Source organism: Chionomys nivalis, chromosome 12 (genome assembly GCF_950005125.1).
Source record: "Chionomys nivalis chromosome 12, mChiNiv1.1, whole genome shotgun sequence".
NCBI lineage: Eukaryota > Metazoa > Chordata > Mammalia > Rodentia > Cricetidae > Chionomys > Chionomys nivalis.
Window position 1 is genome coordinate 56,340,366 of NC_080097.1, and position 22,984 is coordinate 56,363,349.

The 22,984-nt window shown below is 44.3% G+C and overlaps 2 protein-coding genes across 4 annotated transcripts in view; one reads left to right on the forward strand and one right to left on the reverse strand.

Moving 5' to 3' along the window:
- Positions 1–14,840, reverse strand: part of Parp4 (poly(ADP-ribose) polymerase family member 4) — a 93,471-nt gene extending 78,631 nt beyond the window's left edge. For 2 of the 3 annotated variants that reach the window (XM_057786327.1, XM_057786325.1), the window contains exons 1-5: positions 14,742–14,809; positions 12,894–13,068; positions 4,359–4,491; positions 1,708–1,903; positions 385–448 (exon numbers count right to left, since the gene is read on the reverse strand). In XM_057786327.1, coding sequence (XP_057642310.1) covers positions 385–448; positions 1,708–1,903; positions 4,359–4,490 — 392 coding nt within the window. In that variant the 5' untranslated portion in view covers position 4,491; positions 12,894–13,068; positions 14,742–14,809. Of the gene's footprint in view, positions 1–384; positions 449–1,707; positions 1,904–4,358; positions 4,492–12,893; positions 13,069–14,741 lie in introns of all 3 variants that reach the window. The other variant, XM_057786326.1, reaches the window with a different exon arrangement.
- Positions 14,841–19,910: 5,070 nt separating this feature from the next.
- The window catches only part of Cenpj (centromere protein J), a 45,158-nt gene continuing 42,084 nt past the window's right edge, over positions 19,911–22,984 (forward strand). Inside the window, exon 1 of the mRNA XM_057786750.1 lies at positions 19,911–20,086. The gene's annotated coding sequence lies outside the window, so the exon portion shown is untranslated. The remainder of the gene's footprint in view (positions 20,087–22,984) is intronic.

Here is a 22,984-nt window from a genome sequence, read left to right on the forward strand (position 1 = left end):
CGTTCATTGAGGGCTGACCAGGGAAATCTCCGTCCTCCTCTTCCGGACTCCCAGCACCAAAGCCAGACCCTAGTGCACAGGAGGTGAGGACAGGCTACAGAAGCAGACACAAAAGACAGGGCCACCTTCTCTGGTCAGCGTGTTCGGTCGCGGCTCTGATTCCAAGCAATGGTTTTCTGAGCTACAAGTCCTTTATAATATAAAGGAGTCCAGCATATCACCTGTCCTTTGCTCGTTGGCTTTGTTTTGTGAGGCAGGGTCTCCATAGGTAGCTCAGCCCTGCCTCAGCCCGCAAGTGCTGGGATTACAGGCACGTGTCACCACCCTCAGCACCATTTATACTTTTAATACCACGACTGAAGTTTTCAAAAATATTTGGCTTACTGGGTGACTTCAGTGTTTTCATTCTCTGGTGCGTTGTCCAAAGACACATCTTCTGTTTCCACCTCTGGAATTAAAAGAAAAACTTGTTAGCTGTTCAAAGATTTACAATTAACTGTGAACCCAACTGCTAGAATTGCTAGGATTTTTTTGTTGTTGTTGTTGTTTTCTTTTTCCTAGTCAGGGTTTCTTTGTGTAGCCTTAGCTGTCACTGGAACTTACTCTGTAGACCAGGCTGGCCTCGAACTCACAGAGGTTCACCTGCCACTGCCTCCCAAGTGCTGGAATTAAAGCCATGTGCCACCACCACCTGACCTTGTTATGATTCTTAAATATGATTATTTGCATAATCATAATTAATTTGATATAATTCCCCTCCCCATTCAGTGTTCTAGGGACTCACACTCAGGGCCTTAAACAAGCCAGGTAAACATTCTATCGCATACCCTCAGCCTCAGTTAAGTTTTTGTTTTGTTGGGTTTTTTTTGGATGTTTTTGGTTGAGGGTTTCACCATGTTTCCCAAGCTGGCCAAGAACTCCTAGGCCCCAGCGATCCTCCTGCACCATCTTACCAGCCCAGCCATCGCTTTCTTCTTTTCTTTCTATTTTTTTAAGACAGGGTTTCTCAGTAGCTATGGAGCCAGTCCTAGAACTCACTCTGTAGACCAGGTTGGCCTCGAACTCACAGAGATCCACCTGCCTCTGCCTCCCTGAGTGCTGGGATTAAAGGTATGCGCCACCACCGCCTGGCTAGCAATCACTTTCTCAACACCAAGTGTGGTTCTATCCTCAGTTAAACTTACACACCAATAGTAAAGCAGTTTGCAAGTGTGAGGCCCTGAGTTTCAGCCCCAGCACCCAAGCAGAAGGCCGAGGACGTCAGGGCAATCTAGAAACCCCAGCAGCAGGAAACAGGAGGACACCGGGGCTCCCTCACAAACCATCTTAGACCAATTGGTGAGCTCCACACCAGTGGGAGACCCTATCCGAAAGAAGGTAGACAGCATATGTGCACCATGGGGCATTTATTTAATAAATACATTAAAATATAATAGTTTTTTAAAAAAATTACACATCACATATTCTGAGGCAATCAGGGTTTACTAGCCATTTTAAGTCTAACCTCAGTAGACTTACACATTGAAAAATCTCTATCTGTAGCTAAGCTGGCCTTTTATCCTTCAGGATCTTGTTTCCTCTGTCTGAGGTAAAATGAATTATTTTGTAGTATTCCTGGATAATTTTTTTCCTCACAACACCTGTGACATGTCCAAATGTCTATCACGGCATCAATCACACGTTAAGGACTTGGTAGGACACACTCACCAACACAGCTCTTGTCAGCTGGAGGGGACACGACAGCTGGTGACTTGGGATCATAGTTCTTCACATCCAGGAGTCTCCCCTGCTTGACGGAGTCCCATATGAAATCTGGGCTTGCAATCTGGACATCATTCTTCTGAATGGAGCTCAGCTGATACCGACTCAGGACGTCAGCATTGTCTAAGATCACATGTGTGCACTAAGGGAAAACAGTTTGTTCACTATACAGCAGCAAAAACAATATTTACCAACAGTAAATTTAACCCCTAAAGGTCTTATTTTATTTAAAAGTGTTTAAGTTCACAGTGATTTTTTTTTCAGATTTTGAAAAACACAATGTACAGTCCTAGAAAAACTTTAAAAACGAACACGCTGTTATCCCCTCACCCCCACCGCCCCAACCACAGTTCTAGACCAAACCTGGAGCACAATCTGCTGCTGGGAGAGCACCCACCACGGAGCTCCATCCTCTGGCCTAAGCCAATAGTGACCACACTGTGGGGATGGATGGGCTACATCACAGGTATGTATACAATATTCTGTGTGTCTGCAGGCCCTCTGGGAATTGAACTCATGACCTTTGGAAGAGCAGGCAATGCTCTTAACCACTGAGCCATCTCTCCAGCCCATCACTGGTAGCTTCTAAGTTCTCCATGCTGGGAGTGCACTCATGCATACATCTTTACGTACTTCTTCTATGATCTCTTGAGGCAGAAGCAGGGGGTAACTGTGGGGTTCAGGGTTAGCCTGGTCTACAAAGCAAGTCCCAGGACAGCTAAAGCGGTTACACAAAGAAACCCTGTCTCAAGGGGAACACACACACACACACACACACACACACACACACACACACAAAAAGAAAGAGAAAAGGGAGGTACCAAAAGGTATTTATTTTGTTACTTTGCAGTTCTATTTGGTTTTTTAAAAACTGGGACTGCATGTGTGTGTCTGTGTGTGATATGTCTGTTTGTCTGTGTGCTGTGGGTGCGTGTATAAGCCGCACTGTGCAGGTCAAGGTCAGAGGACAGCACTGGATGCTAGTCTTCATGTACCTTGTTTGAGACGGGATCACAGATAATACACGTATGTGTGTGTATCCACACATACATACTTCTGTTTCTACTTCCCGTTTCACTGTAGGAGCTCAGGGATTACAGACCATGTTTTTTCATTTGCATAGGTTCTGGGGTCCAAACTCAGATCTTCACGATGGCACAGCAAGCACTTTACCCACTGAACCATCACCCTAGCCTCCCATTTTTTTCTGCTACAGTGTGAATAAAGAGTACATGCATATTGTAGATATCTATAAAGTAATAACAGGGATCCACTGACCCTCCCCCACTGCTGCTCCTCATAGATCTTTCTAGAGCTCTTCTTTACAGGCAACGGGTATAACCGCACAGAGGGTAGCACGTTTTCATACTATCTGAGCTTGCTTTTCCACTTATAAAAAGTTTATCTTCAACTTCATTCCTCATCACTAGGTATATACAGATGTTTATTTATTGTTATATCTGATTGCATCTTTCCTTTTAAGATGGTCTCCTGCAGCCCAGCCTGGTCTGGAACTTGACCCTCACACCTCAGCCTTCCAAGTGATGGGATACAGATGTGAGCCACCATACCTGGCTTTGTGTCTCCTTTATCACTGCTGCTGTGCACGTTTTCAAACACTTACATACATTGGCAAAAATAAATAAATAACAAAAGTTCAAAAGATCTCACACAGTATGTGAGAGTTTCCCAAACAACGGAGACCCTTGTCTCTACCCAGAAGACAGCTTACTTATTACTTCCTTTTTTTTTTTTGGTTTTTCAAGATGGGGTTTCTCTGTGTAGCCCTGGGTACCCTGGAACTCTCTCTGTAGACCAGGCTGGCCTCGAACTGACAGAGACTTGCCTGCCTCTGCCTCCCAAGTGCTGGGATTAAAGGTGTGTCCACCACCACCAGATTTACTTATTACTATTCAGTGGATTATTATCTACCCATGAAAACGGAGGCTGGGAAGTCAGGAAGCCATGTGATGGACGCATGCAGATCTCTGCCTGAATTGAGGCACGTGGGGACTGCTCTTTGTGGTGCCCTGCTGGAGCTGAACTGGCCTCTTAGAGAAGATGAGGCTCTCTATGGTAATACCCGGGATGGACCCAGGGAGAGGCAACCAGGGTCAGACCTAGCAACACAGGGAAGAGGAAAGGACAAGGCTAGCAGTCTGGGACATACTGCCTTCAGACTTCCATTCCGCTTGTGAAACTGTATCTAAATAGCTCTTCTGAGGTAAGTAAGTTCCTGCAGAAAGACTAGTTCACATTGTGCTTCTGCCCCTGTGCTGCCCTCCTGGCCAGTGACACAGCGTGCCTTTCACAAGCAGGTACAATATGCCTCTCCTCTTTAAAAAACAGGCACAGCTGGTCTGAAATTCTATTTACATCTTTGCCTAAACCCGAATGGTATCAGATTCCCAAGGTAGGAACTCCCAGTGCAGAAGGCTGAGCTCAGTCCTCTGGTACCCCCTGCTTCTTCTGGCCCATCCCCCAGGGGAGCACACCCCAGTGTCGCCTGGTGCCAGTCTTTGCTAACTCTCTAACCAGAGCCATGTTCCCTGAAAGTTCGTATTAACCAGAAAGTAATCGGTAAGATTTGGAAATACCTGAGGATTTAATAAAAATGAAAAGTTCCCTCCATTCTCCTTGATATCAGCCTGCAGCTTCTTCTTCTCTTGACGAGGTAAGTGTTTGACTTTCAAGCAGAACGTACAATTTGCAAAGATCCCCAAAGCCATCCTGGAAGAAAAAACGGTTTCGAGTCACAGGCTTCAGTTGCTGTTGTCATTATTGATTGTCATCTCTGTGTATATTATATACTGAACACACCCCTTCCATACCTCCACCCCCTCACTCTGTGATCTGCTGTGCCATCCTAGACACTTTTACTTCTGGATACATACATATGTATTACATATATACATACATGTGTGATTTTATACGTTTATGTGAAATTCATGACGCACAAATGAGAGAAAACATATTTGTCTTTCTGGGATTGGCTTAATCTAGTTGCATCCATTTTTCTGCAAATAACATGATTTGCTCCTCTTTATTGCTGAAAGAAATTCGATTGTGTATAAACATCATATTTCCCTTATCTGTTCCTGTTGTCGGACACCTACGTTGGTTCCATAATTTAACTATTGTGAATAAACATTGATGTGCAAATATCTCTGTGATATGTCAACTTGTTTTGTCGAGACACTTTGAGCCCTTGATTCCACTGTCTCTGTCTTTCTCTCTTTTGAGACAGGGTTTCTCTGTAGCTTTGGAGCCTGTGCTGGAACTAGCTCTTGTAGACCAGGCTGACCTCAAACTCACAGAGATCTGCCCGCTTTTGCCTCCCAAGTGCTGTAATTAAAGGTGTGAGCCACCACCACCACCCGTCCAACTGTCTCCATCTCTTAAGTGCTCGGATTATAGGCATGAGTCACTACAGTTTATGTGGGGATGAACCCGGGGTGTGTGAGGCCAGCATTCTAGCTGGCTTAGTTATAGGTTTTGACACTTTATCCCCACGTCACAGAGGAGAAACTGTGCTCCAAGTCACATGACTCAGTATAAAAAAGGAAGAGGGCTGAAATCTAGCTTCAGCCTTCATTCCCTACACACACACACATACACACATGCACGCACGCGCACACACACATGCATGCACGCACGCATGCATTCCTGTGCAGAACTTTCCATCTTTCTAGAGAATGTGAGGGTGTTCTGCTTCCTGAGTTAGACTTAAATGGAGGCAGACTACAGCCATTCCTTGGGAAAGTGAATTACATGTGGGTGTTTAATATTCAGTAGAATTTGACCACTATCCAGAGCTCTTGTTAGCCTGGGTATTACCCTACAATCCATTTATTTTGGTAGATGCCTGAGCTGTGCCATAAACACTCAAGTGTTCCAGTAAGATGGGCAGCTCAGCCCACTCCACACAACCAACTTCGGGGCAGTATAGAGGGCACGGCAGGGCCTTTAGGGAGTGGGTTGGGACCCATCCACCTTTGCCTCGCTGTAGCTCTGAGAAAATGGAGCCAATGCCATATTTCTGTTATCAGTGAAATGACGGGCCAACCGTTAGCTTTCCCTCCACTGTGGATCAGTCTCATCATCAGGATCCTCACTCAGAAAGGCAAAAAGACATGGAGGAGAAGAGGCGAGAGACTCCCTCAAGTGAAAAGGTGAGCAGGGCAGAGGGCAAAGGCACCTGCCACCAAGCCTGAACTCCACAGGTACGCAGAAAAGATAATGAGACAAATAGAACCACAACAAAATAAAACAAGGAAGGGTGAGGCCTGGGAGGGGCCTTCAGCCAGCCTGTAGGAAGGGCGAGACCTGTGCAGAGAAAACACCATAGTCTCAGACACCTCCACGAGCTTCTGGTGGCTGTGCATTCTGCCATTCTCTCCCCCCCTTGCTTTGGGGCATGCTAAGCACATGCTCTGGTACTGGCTGCACTCCCAGATCCAGGACTATACATGCTAAGCACATGCTCTGGTACTGGCTGCACTCCCAATTCCAGGATTATACATGCTAAGCACATGCTCTGGTACTGGCTGCACTCCCAGTTCCAGGATTATACATGCTAAGCACATGCTCTGGTACTCGCTGCACTCCCAGTTCCAGGATTATACATGCTAAGCACATTCTCTGGTACTCGCTGCACTCACAGTTCCAGGATTATACATGCTAAGCACATGCTCTGGTACTGGCTGCACTCCCAGTTCCAGGATTATACATGCTCCTTATTTTCATAATGCTGAGGATGGAACCCCGTTGTAGGGTTCGTTTGTTTGCTTTTCAGCATTTTCTCATGGAAAATGTTTTAGAAATATTTATTTTTAATATTTTTAATTGTGTGTATGCGTGGTCATTGGGTGGGATATGTACACATGAGTGCAGGTGCCCTTAGTGGTCAGAGATGCTGCATGGACCGCAACTGGCATTATAGGCACTTGGGAGCCACCTGGCTTTAGTGCTGGGAACTTAAATTCAGTCCCTAGTAAGAGTAGCATGCCCTGGGGAAGGTGGAGGGAGCAGCAGGAGGAGAAGAAGTGGGAAGCGGAACTGGTACATAAAATGAGAGAAGATAATGTTTTAAAAATAGATAAATAAATAAAAAGTAATATGCACTCTTAACTGCTAAGCATTTCTCCAGTCCCCTAAAAAAATGCTTTTATGACATTTTCCCAAATCTCTCTCTCTCTCTCTCTTTCTCTCTCCTCTCTCTCTCTCTCACACACACACATGATTTTTGAGACAGAGTTTTTATGTCACCCTAGCTGGCCTGGTGTAGGCCCATATTTTGGTTTGGCACAAGAGCCATTACCCCAGTCTGAGCTGATCATGTAACTCTGCAGACAAACTGTCTCTGTTTAACAATAGCCAGGTACAGACAAAACCAGCTTCAGCTCGAATAGTTGAACTGCTGGCTGTAGCTCTGGTATTTAAGAATTTTGATAATAAGGCTTTTAATTTATATACTGATAGCCGGTATATTTATAAAGCATTAAAGATCCTAAAAACAATGTCATATAGGAACTAGCAATGAACAAGTTAAAATATTGTTTCAACAGATTCAAAAAGCCATACAATGTAAAAAGTTACCATGTTTTGTGGGACATATCAGAGCACATTCAAGTCTTCCTGGTCTGTTAGCTGAAGGTAATGCTCTAGCTGACAAACTTACAAAAATAATTGCTATATCTCAGGTTAAACTTGCACAGCAGTCACATGCTTTACATCATCAAAACAGCTTAAGTTTAAGAAAATAATTTAAGCTGACCAGAAAAGCTACTTGACAAATTGTTAAGCAATGTGAGAGATGCCCACAATATCTACCTGTGCCTCATTTGGGGGTAGATCCCCGAGCACTTCTTCCTAACCATATATGGCAAATGGATGTAACTCACATTACTGAGTTTGAAAAATTGAGATATGTACATATGACAATTAATACCTACTCAGGATTCATGATGACCACAGCACAAACTGAAAAAGCTGCCAAGCATATAATAACTCATTGCTTAAAATGCTTTTCATGCATGGGAACGCCAAAGGTAATAAAGACGGACAATGGATCCAGATATGGTAACAAAGCTTTTCAAAGATTTTGTACTCAATAAAATATTGTTCATAAGACTGATATTCCATATAATCCTCAAAGACAAGAAATTATGGAGCATACATATAGCTCCTTAAAAACACAACTCCAAAAAATAAAGACAGGGGAGTTGTATCCTCAAACGCCACACAATGCCTTAAATCACGCATTGTTTGTGCTAAACTTTCTAAATACAGATGCCCATGAACGATCAGCCGTGGACAGACTGTGACATAACGGTACAAAAACCACATTTGCTAAAGCCAAATAAACAGATCAGTGCACTGGGATTTGGAAGGGACCCGACCCCATCCTAATATGGGGTCGAGGGCATGTCTGTGTTTTCCCACAGGACAAACAAGATGGCTTCCAAAGCGACTAATTCGATGCACTCAGCAGAAGGACAATGGACCTGAGGACAGCTTAACTGACAACCGCGCCACAAAAGCAACAGAAAAGAAAACGGCTCCAGGAGAAATCCAGTAACCCAGACCACAGAGAGGAGCCTGATCCGGACCTACAACTCGCACGCACGCTACAGGGAGACTTCAGACAAAGAGATCCTGCTGAGATGAGCCGACTATGGTGCCTGCAGTTGGCTGTGATGTGAAACCTGTTGCTTCAAAACTAAGATACAAACTAAACATTTGAATGTTCTCGATTTATGGGACACAGAACTCATTTTGAATAAAATATTAAACCTAAAAACTAAGACCTAAGCTTTCCCCTCAGGGAAAGAAAAATACAAAATAAAGTATGACTAAAATCCCTCTTCACTTAACAAGGGAACAGGCTAAGGGTTTAACAGCTACACAGAGACTAAAACTGAGATTTAATAACAACAAATGATATTATACCCTTAACGGTAATGACCTGTTATTTACAGCTACATATAAGGTGATGGGAAAAATCTGGTAATGACCAATGGCGCTAAATACATCGGTAATGACCAAAAAAAATATAAAATTATGGTAAAAAAATATGAGAGAGTTGGTAATGACCAACTAAACATAAAATTATTAATAATTAAAGAGTTGGTACTGACCAACTAAATATAAAGTAATAAATAATCAAAGAGCTGGTACTAACCGGCTAAATATAAAATTGTAAAGCATTGGAGAGCTGGTATTGACCGGCTAAATATAAAATTATAAATAAATTGGGAGAGCTGTGTGTCTCCTCATTAAACCATTCTCCATGCCCCACCTTGGCCCCTCTCCTTGGCTAGATGGAAAGTTTCTCACTGGTGGGACAGTGTTCTAGTGTCTGGCATATAGCCTGAAGGCAACAACTAAGTGTTGAAAGAATTAATAGAGGGGCTGGAGAGATGGCTCAGAGGTTAAGAGCACTGACTACTCTTCCAGAGGTCCTGAGTTCAATTCCCAGCAACCACATGGTGGCTCACAATCATCTGTAATGAGATCTGGTGGCCTCTTCTGGCCTGCAGGCATACAGGTAGACAGAACACTGTACACACAATAAATACATTAAATAAATAAGTAAATAAAACCCACTTGGGGGCTGGAGAGATGGCTCAGAGGTTAAGAGCATTGCCTGCTCTTCCAAAGGACCCGAGTTCGATTCCCAGCAACCACATGGTGGCTTACAACCATCTGTAATGAGGTCTGGTGCCCTCTTCTGGCTTGCAGGCATACACAGAGACAGAATATTGTATACATAATAAATAAATATTTTTAAAAAAACCCACTTGGTATCCCTCCAAAATAAATTGGATTGATAAATAAAGGCATTCCAAGAAAAGCACAGTCTAATGATGTGGGAGGGTCTTCTGTTTTGTGTTGATTTCATTGGTTAAAAAAGAAACTGTCTTGGCCCTTTGATAGGACAGAAAATTAGGTAGGCAGAGTAAACAGAACAGAATGCTGGTAAGAAGGGAAGTTAGACAGACACCATGCCTTTCCCCGCCAGGTCAGACATGCTGAATCTTTCCCGGTAAGCCACCACCTCGTGGTGCTACACACATTACTAAATATGGGTAAATCAAGATGTGAGAATTAGCCAATAAGAGGCTAGAGCTAATGGGCCAGACAGTGTTTAAAAGAATACAATTTGTGTGTTGTTATTTTGGGGCATAAGCTAGTCAGGCGGCCGGGAGCTGGGTGGCAGGAACGCAGCCTGCCGCTCCTTCTACAGTCTAAGGCAGTTCATAGCCAACAAGTCAGCACTGCAGAAGACACTTCAAGAATGATGCTCATACTACCACAAAGGAGGAAAAATAGCCTCAATCACAAGAGCAGAAGGAATAACACCTTTCTGGGAGGCATGAAAACAAAGCCGGGACCAACTTCGTAGTAAGCCAGCAAACTCTTATCAGGAATAGGGAAAAAGAAGAGAACGAACAATCCACCAGACCAGGAAAACAACCAACAAAAATAACAGGAAGTATTAAACATTTCTCAATAATAACCTCAAATGGAAAGGGCTTGACCCACCAATAGAGAGAGAGAGAGAGAGAGAGAGAGAGAGAGAGAGAGAGAGAGAGAGAGAGACTAAAAGACTAAAAGGAGATGCTCAGCCAGTCTGGGCTACAGCAAAAGCAAAGACGGATCTAAGAGGGAACTTTATAGCTATTATTGCTTACACTAAAAGACCAGAGTAGGGCAGGGTGTGATGGCATACATCTCTAATCCCAGCACTCAAGAGGCAGAGTGTGGTTCTCTGAGTTTGAGGCCAGCCTGGTCTACATTGTAAGATCTAAGCCAGCCAAGGCTACATAGTGAGACACTGTCTCAAAAATAAAATTAATCAGTGTAATCTCAAACTAATGATTCACCCCAACTTCTTAGAAAACAAGAACAAGTCAAAATCAAAAGTTGTAGATAGAGCAGAAATGAGTGAAACGGGCTAAAAAAGAACGAGGCATGGGTTAGCCAAACGAAAAGTTGGTTCTTTGAAAAGATAAGCAACACTGACAAACTTCTAGGCAGGCTGACCAAAAATACAGTTTGAGGAGTGTCTGCACAGTCATGGGCTGACTCTTCAGTGTCAGCTAAACTGGGGATGGTGGTACAAGTCAATAATCCCAGTACCACAGGTGGCCATAGAGGGTTAGAAGTTCAAGGTTATCCTCAGCTAGACAGTAAGTCTCAGACAAGCCTGGGCTACATAAGCCCTTAAAGAGAGAGTAGAGGGCCGGGCGGTGGTGGCGCACGCCTTTAATCCCAGCACTTGGGAGGCAGAGGCAGGCGGATCTCTGTGAGTTCGAGACCAGCCTGGTCTACAAGAGCTAGTTCCAGGACAGGCTCCAAAACCACAGAGAAACCCTGTCTCAAAAAACCAAAAAAAAAAAAAAAAAAAAAAAAAAAGAGAGAGTAGAGGGAGGAAGAGAGAGAGAGAGAGAGAGAGAGAGAGAGAGAGGTTAAAAAATTAGAGATGGGCCGGGCGGTGGTGGCGCACGCCTTTAATCCCAGCACTCGGGAGGCAGAGGCAGGCGGATCTCTGTGAGTTCGAGACCAGCCTGGTCTACAAGACCTAGTTCCAGGACAGGCTCCAAAACCACAGAGAAACCCTGTCTCGAAAAACCAAAAAAAAAAAAAAAAAAAAAAAAAAAAAAATTAGAGATGGAAATGGGATGTTACAATACCTTGGAATAAAATGCAGAGTATCTTTGGGAATCCTTTAACTTGCATTACAAAACAAAAAAATGAACAAACAACAAAACAAAAACCCTAGAAAATCTGGAGGAAATGAATAATTCCTACAAATACACGACCTACCAAAATTAAGTCAAGAAGACACAGACAACTCAAGCAGCCGTAACAGGTACCTAAGTTGGGATAGTAAAAAATGTGCCCACAGAGTGACACAGAGTACGGGATGGCTCACTGCCACAGTCTCCCATACTGTTAAGAGGAAGCCAACACCAGAACTCTTCAAACTGCCCCTCAGAGCAGAAAGAGGAAGGAACACTAACACACTCGTTCTACAAAGTCAGTATCACCCTGATATCAAACCAGACAGGACACAACAACAACAAAAAGAAAACTACACACCAAATTCTCCAACAACTAGACAGGCAGTGGTGGCGCACGCCTCTAATACCAGCACTCGGGAGGTAGAGGCAGGTGGATCTCTGTGAGTTCGAGGCCAGCCTAGTCCTACAAGAGCTAGTTCCAGGACAGGCTCCAAAGCAACACAGAGAAACCCTGTCTCGAAAAACAAAACAAAACAAAACAAAAATTCTCCAACAACTACAAAATTCCTTAAAAATATTGGGCTGGAGAGATGGCTCAGCAGTTAAGAGCATTGCCTGCTCTTTCAAAGGTCCTGAGTTCAATTCCCAGCAACCACATGGTGGCTCACAACCATCTATCATGAGGTCTGGTGCCCTCTTCTGGACTGCAGGCATACACACAGACAGACTATTGTATACATAATAAATAAATATAAAAAATATTGTAAATTTATTTCAAGACATTAGTAAGATCAAATACTGTAATAAAGTTAGTTTTCAGGGATGTAAGCTTGGTTCAACATATCTACATTTATAAATATAATACAACGGACAAAAAGATTTCATGACAAAAATCACATGATCACATCTATCAGCGCATTAAAGGCCTTTCACAAAGTCCAACATCCCTTCATGACAAAGCCCTTGAGAAAGCAGAAACAGAAGGGATGAACCTCAACATAGTAAGAGTTAAATATGACATTTCACTAAATGGGGAATTCCATTTAAAATTAGAAAGGAGACAAGGGTACCACTCTCCACTCTTCAACATAGTGCCAGAAGTCTCACTGGACTAGTAAGATGAGAGAAATGAAAGAAACATTCATCCCTATTTCCACATGATGTGACGCTATCTTCAGAAGATCCTAAGGACTCCACCAGAAACTTTGCACTGTTGATTTTTATTGCATTTTTTGTTTACTTTAGGTATTTGTTGTTCATTGTTGTAGCTTTGGTTAGCCTAGAACTTGCTATGTAGACCAGGCTGGGCTTGAACTCAGAGATCTAGCTGTCTACCTCTACCGCCCAAGTCCTAGGATTAAAGGCATGCACCACCACACTTACCGGGCTGGTTTAGTGTTAAACGAGGGTCTCGTTGTACTGGCTGTAGAATTCAGTGTGGAAGCCCAGGCCTCAAACTCACGGTGATCCTCCTGTTTTATCCCTCAGAGTGCTAGGATTACAGGTGTGTGATTCCATGCCTAGCTTCTACCAGAAGGTCCTTAGACTTGGTAAGACTCTTAGAAAAGTGGCAGGAAACAAAATCAACAAAGATAGGCATCCTTTTTATGAACCAATAACAAACTCGTCAAAAAAGACCCTAAGGGAAAAGAAAGGTCATTTCCAATAGCTTTTAAAAATCAAATTAGAAGCTAAGCAGTGGTGGCACATGCCATTAATTCCAGTACTCAGGAGGTAGAGGCAGACGAATCTCTGTGAGATCGAGGCTAGGCTGATCTACAAGAGCTAGTTCCAGGACAGGCTCACAAAACAAATAAAAAATACAAAAAACAAACAAAAATCAAGTTAGAAATAAATCCAATAAAAGGAGGTGAAATACCTCTATGAGGAACACTTTAAAGCACAATAGGAAGAAGGTAGAAGGAAAGCCTCCCATGTGCTGACAGAATATTATAAAAATGGCTGAATTATTGAAAATGATCTGCAGATTCAAAGCAATCAAAATCCCAAAGATATTTTTCAAAGAAGACAAAAAAAAAAATCCTAAAATTTACAAGGGCACACAAAAGACCCCCAATAGTCAGAGTGATCCTTAGCAGAAAGAAGGATGCTCTCATCTCAGGTTATACTGCAGAGCTATAGTAACCAAAACCCTATGGTACTGCCATAAAAACACACATGTAGATGGATGCCATAGAACAGAGACTCTAGTGAGCCCACACAGCTACAGAGACCTAACTTCTGATAAAAGTTTAAAGACCACACAGTGAAGAAAGGCTGCCTCTCTAGTAAACAGTAGTGGGTAGTCTTTACATTTCTTCGTTTTTGGAAGTCCTAGGGCTGACCCTTCAAGAACTGTCTTCCTATCGGCTACCTGCCATCGGTCCCAGAATTGATCATATCCTACTTTTCTTTCATTGGCTGTTCTCCACCCTTGTCATCATTTCTACGTAGAAGCTAATTCTACTTAGGAGCTATGCTTTATTTATATGCCTCGCTAGAATCCAGACCACTTTAAAACACTCACGCATAAAGCCCTGGGTTATAGAAAAACCTTCTGACACTATTAGCATGGCCAGACTAAACGGCGCCAACAGCGTACGTCTGGAATGGGAAACAGACGTTCTGGATGTATCTCCTTGGCACACAGCGTGAACCTATATACCTAAAAAGTACTTCCGGAATAAGGATGGAGTCAAATGCGATGAAAACTTCTGCAGCACGCTCTTACTCGGAGTGACCTTTTTTTCTTTTAAATAAACTGTAACTTTGACACAGACAAGGCCCAGACAGATAAGAACTTCTCTATACCCGGTCTTGGCCAAAAGTGTAAATTAACCCACCTACCCCTTTCATTTATTTTTAATTTTTGTCTTAATAGGACCCAGAGCTAACTTTTACAGTCAGATCTGGCTAAATTTCAGCTCCAGACCTCAACAAACTCATTTCTTCCGCTACCCTGCTTCCTACATATGCCGCAGTATTCACCAAACTATTGTACTTTTGCATGAGTTTCCTTGGAAATCTAACTTTCAGAGAGTAAGGGAACGTAGCGTTCTGGGACGGTTCTTCGGGGGCGTCTGGCCGCGCAGACAAGGTTGACCTCCCGGGTGCACCCGGCCTAGGGCCGCGACCCCTGAGGAAGGCGTCAACCGAGGTCACGACAGCCACCCAGCTAGTACTACCCGGACCCTCAGAACGACCAGACGGCCTCCTGGGGCACCCACGCACCTGCTCGGCGATCCCGGTGGACGTCCTCGGCTCCGGACGGTCGGCTCCTGGGTCCTCCGCAGCCAGCGTTCCAGCCGCGGTGCTTCCGCTCCGGGTGCAGCGGGGCGCGGCGGGGCGGGGCGCGGCGGGGCGGGGCCGTGGTTGCGCCTCCAGAATCCCGAGTCTGCGCCGTCGCCAGCGCCCCTTAGCGCTTAGCGTGGTGTCTCGACACTGTCCCTATCACCTCTGCGACGTGTTTCCCCGCTGGCCGTCTGTTTTCCAGATCAGCCTAGCCTTCAGGACTTTCGGTTTCGTCTCTGAGACTGTAAATTGCCAGTAGGGGTAAATCCAGATTTTGAATCTGGGAGACGTAATGTATGGTGACTTTGACAGAGAAATAACTGTGGATGGGAGCTAGGTAGAGTACCGGAATCTCAGGACAGGTAAGAAACAAGTTTCCCAAATGTTTGGGATCAAACAGGAGAAGTTAGGGCTGAAGAGGTAGCTCATGGGTAGAGTACTTGACTAACACTCGGGGGACACCTGAGTTCGAGTTTCAGCATCATCAGTGGAACAAAAGGAAAACTTCCTGAGTTTGAAGCGCACAATAGATCCGCCACTAACCCGAGACTCGAGGGCTAGGGCTATACCGGTCAGCTGGTTGATAGTCTCACATGTGTGGGTCCTGGGTGCTAGGTTCAGGAATGTACTGAGTGGGGACTAATTTGGAAATCATTTGATTCCTCAGAATAAGATGACCAAAATGAGAATGAAGGTCTAGAATAGAGAAGGGAGTGTAAAAGGAACGGGGCTGAGTGCTGGCGCCACGATTTATTGCTGGGGAGTTGTAGACAAGGTACTTCACCTTTGTGCGGGGTTCAAGTTTCATCATACAACCTATTTTATGAGGTTGTATCTGAATTACTTTATACTGGACGTAACTATTCGCTTCTATAATCCCAGCACTGGGGAAGCAGAGGCCGGAAGAATGTAAGCAGAGCCTGGCCAAACAGCTAGTTCCAGGCTGGGCCAGGCTGCAAAGGGAGACATTATCTTTTTCTTTTCTTTTTTTTTTTTTTAAGATAGGGTCTTACTGTGTAGGCCTGGCTGGCCTGGAACTCACTATATAGACCAGCCTGGCCTCTACCTCACAATGATTCACCTCCTGCCTCGGGAGTTACTATGCCAAACAGGGAGACCCTATCTTTCAAAAAGAAATCAGCTTATGATTTAAAAAACAAATGGAAGTGTGTAACACAATCCTTACAAAGCTCATCAACAGGCACACGGTGTGTAAAGGTATAATTTGTGACCGAACCCTGTAGGCGTGGAAAGATGGAGATGTACAATGAGCATAGTTTTTGTGTGTTTTCACATGACTTGATCATATTTTTATATAAAAAGACCAAGGCACGAGAAATATTCTATATTCAACAATTCTAGGTAAATTTATCTTAATAAAAAATCATAGAAAATACCACCTCTGAACCTTAATAAGATGAAACTGGAAACCTGGAACAGGGAAAATTGACGACAGAAAATACATGGGAGTGAATGTTTCCACAAAGGACCTTAGGAACCATGCACACCAACATTGACGAGACATAGTAAAAGTGTTCTAAAGGAAATTCACACTTGTGAAAGCCTGCATTTGTGTATGCGTGTGTGTGTGTGCACGCCCGCATGCATGTGCACGTGTGCACGTGTGCGTGTGAGCACGGAGGCTCCCACAGCCAGAGGACAGCTTTGAGAGGAGGCTCTCGCCTTCCACTGTGAATCCTGCAGGTTGAACTCAAGCCATCAGTCATGGGGAACAAGTGCTTTTACCTTGAGCTGAGCCACTTTGCAGGCCTGAATGCCTACATTTAAACAAGAAAAGGCCAAACCGACAACCTAAGTCTACACTCAAGGAACCAGGAAAAAAAGAAAATGAAACCAAACAATAGGAAAACACAAAACAAAACAAAAAGCCACCTGGTGTCATGGCCCGCACCTGAAGTCCCAGAGTCTGGAAATGCTGAGGGAGGGCTGCTGTACTGCTATAAATGTGGGGCTATGGTGGACTACGTAGTAAGTTCTAGGCCAGTCTGGGTTACAAGGTAAGACCCTGCCTCAAGAAATATATATAATCAAAACCTATAAAATGGTTAATCTAATTACTGTATAATGTAAAGCATCACAGATGTGTAATAGAACTATAAAGGTCTAGAGGCATGTGATGGCAATTTTACTGTTACTTTGGCACTCAAGAGGTCGAGGCTGGATGGTTATAAGTTTGAGGCCAGCTTGGGCTAGCCTCAAATTTATTTAAAAATAAAGTTAAAAAAATACCAAGGTGGTGGCACATGGCTTTAACCTCAGCACTTGGGAGGCAGAGACAGGTGGAGCTCTGTGAGTTCGAGGCCAGCCTGGTCTATAAGAGTTAGTGCCTGGACAGGCTCCAAAGCTACACAGAGAAACACAGAGAAACCCTGTCTCGAAAAACAAGCAACAACAACAACAACAAAAAAAATTATTTGGCTTACTGATAGAGCCCTATTTAGTTTGTAAAAAGTCCTGGGTATGGATCTCTAGCACTAAAATTGAATGAAAAAAAAAAGAGGGAAGATAGCTCAGGTTAGCACGGTCAGTAAAGTGCTCAAGGCATCAGCAGATCAGCAGAAGACCTGCATTTGATTCCCTGCATCCAGAAAATAAAATAAAACATGTCTGTGCACAGTAGCACATGCTTGTAGCCTCTGTGCAGGGCAGCCAGAGAAAGACAGGAGGATCTTGCTGGTCAACCACTTCAGCAAAACTGGCGAGTTCCATGGTGGAGGTGAGGGGAAACCTTGCCTCAGAAATAATATTAAAAAGTGGGAAGCAATTGAGGACGCCCAAGCTAACACTGACCTTCTGGCTTGGCCTCCACAGGCAAATCCACATACACAGATGTACAAACCCTCCCACTTGTGTGCTTACATGTTCTAGCAAACACACACACACACACACACATACACATGCTCTCTAAGCACAAGATTGTTCTTGAACTATTCTTTGGTGTCCCTCCCCAGTGAGTGGGTTTTCTGCAGATTATCTTTCTGCTTAGATGATGTCCTGACCTGAGGTCGTCCTTGTGATTGTGCAGCCTAACTCATGTGAACACGCCCTCACGACTGTATACAGCCTAATTCATGTGAACTTTGCTCATGTGACCTTGCTTAACCCTCAGAGCATAAATCGTCTGATGCCCCAAATAAAGTTGGTTACTTCCTGAGACTTTGGTGTGCCTCATTTTCAGGCTCCACTCTCCCAGGTTCACACTGCCAATCAGAGGGGAAACAAGGCACTTCCTTGTAAGGTGCAGTCCTGTAACCCCAGCACTCGGAAATCATGGGGACTGGAGGATCAGGTGTTCAAGGCTAGTGTTGCTGAAATGATTGCTTAAAGCTATTCTGGACTGCACAAGATCTTGTCTTTCAAAAGAAAAGCAAAATAAAAATAAAAATGTTATGGGGGCAGGCTTGATCTCCAGCACCAAATAAACCAAGCAAGGTAAGGTAGGCCAGTGGTCTCAGCACATGGAAAGCAGGAGGATGAGAAATTCATGCTCACCTTCAGCTATGCAGCAAGTTCAAGGTGAGGCTGGCTGCAGGAAACCCTGTACCCAGAAAGAAGTTATTGAAGGAGGAGGAGAGGATGGAGAGAGTTTGGTGAGTCACCAGGGGCATTAGTTAGGAAGAATACCTTTATTGTGTGTGTGTGTGTGTTTGCTCATGTGTACATGAGGTTGTAAGCAACAGGTTGTTATTAGGCATCTACCTCCATCATTGTCCACGTTATTAAATCAAGTCCCTTATGTGTGTATGTGCATGTACCATGACACATGTGTGAAGATCAAAGGACAACCTTCCTGAGTCAGTTCTCTCTTCCACCATATGGGTTCCAGGGACTGAACTCACACAGTTGAGGCTTAGAGGCACCTTTACCTGCTGAGCCATCTCCCTGGCCCTCTAGCCTTTTTATTTAGCTTACTTATTTTCATATATATGAGTTTTATGTATGTGAGTGTTTCACTACTTGTATGTCTATGTATTACATACATGCCTGGTGCCCTTGCAGGCCAGAGGAGGGGGTTGGATTCCCTGGAAACGGATTTATGGATGGTCGTGAGCTGCCATGTAGAAGCAAGGAATTGATCCTGGTCTTCTGTAAGAGCAACAAGTGCTCTTAACTGCTAGGCCATCTTTCCCGCCCCCTTCTATCTTATTTGTTTGCGACAGGTTCACTCACTGAACCCTGGTAGCTCACAAATATCTGTAACTCCAGTTCCATGGGATCCGATGTCCCCTTCTGACCTCCGCAGGCACCAGACACACATGTGGGGCTTATATTTACATTCAGGCAAAACATGCATGTACATGAAGTAAAAATAGCTTAAAAATAATAACAAAATCCAAAAAAAAAATGCTATTTGGTCTACAAGGTTGTTCAAACCAGAACTGTACACGTGGTAACATGAAGTGCTGTGGCTTTTAGATTAAAGGGTCAGGTCTGTATTCTGGAAGACCTCTGGTGGCAATACAAATAGTGAAATCTGCGTTCAGCATTCCACATATTTAAATATCTGCACTTTCAGTATGCTATATAAAATTTAAATACCGAACAAACACACTTTGTCAAGCAACCTATTACCCACATAGCAGATGATTATTTCTGGAGTGAATTTATCAGTGGTTATCGTCACTTAATCAGCCTACCAAACAATGTCACTGCTTTTTTTTTCAATAGGTCTTTATTAAGACTGATCCGTCTAAAGAGAAAAGCGAAGTCAACAAAACTCTTCAAAACCTGTCATCTTCAGGTTAAGTTTGGGTTTCCATGTTCCCGGCATCGGTGACCAAGCCTTCTGTTACTGCAGGTGTCACGACTACCTGAGCTTACTCCCCGGAACAACGGAGCTGCTGACCAGTGCCCGCCGCAAAAGAGCGCGCAAAGCGCATCCCCTAGCAACGTTTATGGCGGTGTTGCTGGGAGTTGTAGTTTGCGTGTGCATGCGATGCCTGCGCGCAAGCTCACAGGGGCGGTAGGAACTACACTTCCCAAGAGTCATCGGAACAGGGCTGGGCGGGGCCTGTCCAGGAGGCAGGGCTCTGGCCGCCGCGGTGGTTGTGGCGGCTCATTCGTAAATGCCTCGGCTACTCGATGGTGACTGTGTCACTGGTTGGAGTGGTCTGAACGGCTGGGTCTTCGTGGAACGGTAACTGGTGGGCGAGAGGAGCGAAGGAACCCTTCCGTCGCCCGGGTCCTGAGAGGCCAGCTCGGGCTTCGGGCTGGCGAAGCGCGGAGGGCTGGGCGCCCGGCGGGCGGCGGTGGTTCCGGGACTTGTAAGTCCGCTTTGTTCCTTCGAGGACCCAGGAGGTCGCCCCTCAAGGGAGGGTGGTGGGGGTTTCTGTCTCGGGTGAGGTAGACGAGAAGCTCGGTGACGCGCGCCGGGGACGCTGTCTCGCCGGGCCGAGTGCAGTGGCGCCGCTTGCTGTAGTCTTTAGGGTCCATCCGGCCTTCTCCAAAAGCTTTGTTGCTTTCAAGGAGTTGTGTGTCAGGGGAGGCGGACCTGTCAGCTGAGAAAGTTTTCAGGGTCTGAATTGTCCCCTCGTATCTTCCTCCGCCTCCTGTGTGGATATTTTATGTTTTGTCCCGATCTAACTTTAAAGATGTCAAAACTTTAGATTTTTTTTAAAAAAAGATTTTTAAAGACAGCTTTATCAGTGTGTAGTTAATTTACGGTAATGTCTACAGCGTCATGAGCAGATGCCGTTGTACTTCAGATTTTAATGTCTGAGTCTACATAATATACTGTTCTAGACATTCTATTATTTGTGGTTTACCAAGGCCTTCGATTTAGTCATAAAAAGCAGATTTAGGGGGAACATTTTTGGCGTTCTTGAGACAAGGGCTTGCTATGTAGTTCAAGCTGGCCTCCAGCTTGAATGCTGCATTCAGGTGTGCACACATCACCAATGCCCGACTGCAAATCAGTATTTCTGTACTTCAAAATGGCAGTATGTGTATATTTAGGATCATAATAATGGAATTGTTGCAAAGGTACAAAGTTTTAGGGCTTAAAAAAAGGTGTGTGTGTGCGTGTGTAAAGACAGTGTTAAGATGCTGTTTTAGATCAACATTACACTTTTGTCAGTCTAGTAGGGAAGTGGCAGTTTTCACATTATAGTGACTGCAGTTTGTTTACTTTATAAATTTAGACTTTTCTTATTCATTTAAAGATTACTATTTTAAAGTATTATTACCGTGTTTAGGATTTGTGTTGGTTTTATGCATGTTGGAGGTGAGGGTGCATTTTCATGGAGTTGGCATCTTCCTTCACCTGGGGTTCCAGAACCAGGTCAAGTTATCAGGCTGGTGCCGTAAGCACTTTTCCCACTTTGAGCCTTCTCCCACCTCTGGCTTTTGTTTCTGAGACAGTTCCTTACATTAACTCACACTGTCTTCTGGACCTTGCCATGTAGCCAGACTGCCTGCACACTGATCACCAGCTTCTTTCCTCTGTGCTGGGATCCCATGTGTGAGCTCCCAAGTCTGGATTTAAAAAAAATTCTTACTAAGGATGTTGAAATTTCACCAAGGTTGACTGAAAAATCCCCACTGTACCTTTTTAGGTAGTTTCCTAATGTAAGGAAAATTAGGATTAGTGTTCTTACAACAGATTTAAAAGAAATTACCATTCTATATACTGGTTACAGACAGCCAGTTAATGTATGCTACTCTTTTTTTTTTTTAATTGATTTTATTTATTTATTTATTTTTTGTTTTTCGAGACAGGGTTTCTTCTTTTTTTTTTTTTTTTTTTTTTGGTTTTTCGAGACAAGGTTTCTCTGTGGTTTTGGAGCCTGTCCTGGAACTAGCTCTTGTAGACCAGGCTGGTCTCGAACTCACAGAGATCTGCCTGCCTCTGCCTCCCAAGTGCTGGGATTAAAGGCGTGCGCCACCACCGCCCGGCTAATTGATTTTATTGAACTCTACATTTTTCTCTGCTCCCCTCCCTGCCTCTCCCCTCCCCTTCTACTTTCTCCCATAGTCCCCATGCTCCCAATTAACTCAGGAGATCTTGTCTTTTTCTACTTCTCATGTAGATTAGATCCCTGTAGGTCTTTCTTAGGGTCCTCATTGTTGTCTAGGTTCTCTGGGGTTGTGATTTGTAGGCTGGTTTTCTTTCCTTTATGTTTAAAAAGCACATATGAGCCGGGCGGTGGTGGCGCACGCCTTTAATCCCAGCACTCGGGAGGCAGAGGCAGGCGGATCTCTGTGAGTTCGAGGCCAGCCTGGTCTACAAGAGCTAGTTCCAGGAGAGGCACCAAAGCTACAGAGAAACCCTGTCTCAAAAAACCAAAAAAAAAAAAAAAAAAAAAAAGCACATATGAGTGAGTACATGTGATAATTGACTTTCTAGGTCTGGGTTACCTCACTCAATATGATGTTTTCTAGCTCATCCATTTTCCTACAAAATTCAAGATGTCGTCATTTTTTTCTGCTGTGTAGTACTCCACTGTGTAAATGTACCACATTTTCCTTATCCATTAAGTGTATCACATAGTGTCTGTATTCCCTGAAGGCAGAAGCCCTTTCCCAAGAAGAACCAATCCCTGTCTTTCTCGGTGTTCTAGTTTGGTTCCCTATGCTGTGACAAAACACTGACCAACTTGGGGGAAGAAAGACCTTATTTCAGTTTACAAGTTATGGTCTATCATTCGGAGAAGCAGGGAAGGGGCTCGATCGAGGTAGGAACTGAAACAGAGACCATGGAAGAGTATTGCTTACTGGCTCATGGCATAGCTTGCTTTCCTACATCACCCAGAATCACCTGCTCAGGATTGGCATTACCCAGAGTGACTGGGCCCTCCCACATCAGTTCCTAATCGAGACAGTGCCCCCAAGGACTTGCCTAGAGGCCAGTTCCTCAGGTGAGGTTCCTTTTCCCAAGTGACTCTAGTTGTGTCGAGGTGACAAACACTAACCAGCACCCTGGGTAACCACCATTCTGATTTTTATAACTCGATTTTTTTCCCCTCACAGGTGAATTTCATGTATGTGCCCCACTGTCTATGTAGTGCCCTCACAGGTCAGGGGAGGGTGTGGAATTCCCTGGAACTGGAGTTTTGGATGGCCTTGAGTGACCAGATAGGTTCTGGAACTTGAACATCCTCTACAAGAGCAGTAAGTGCTCTTAACCATTGAGCCACCTCTTCAGCCTTGTCTATATTTCTTTC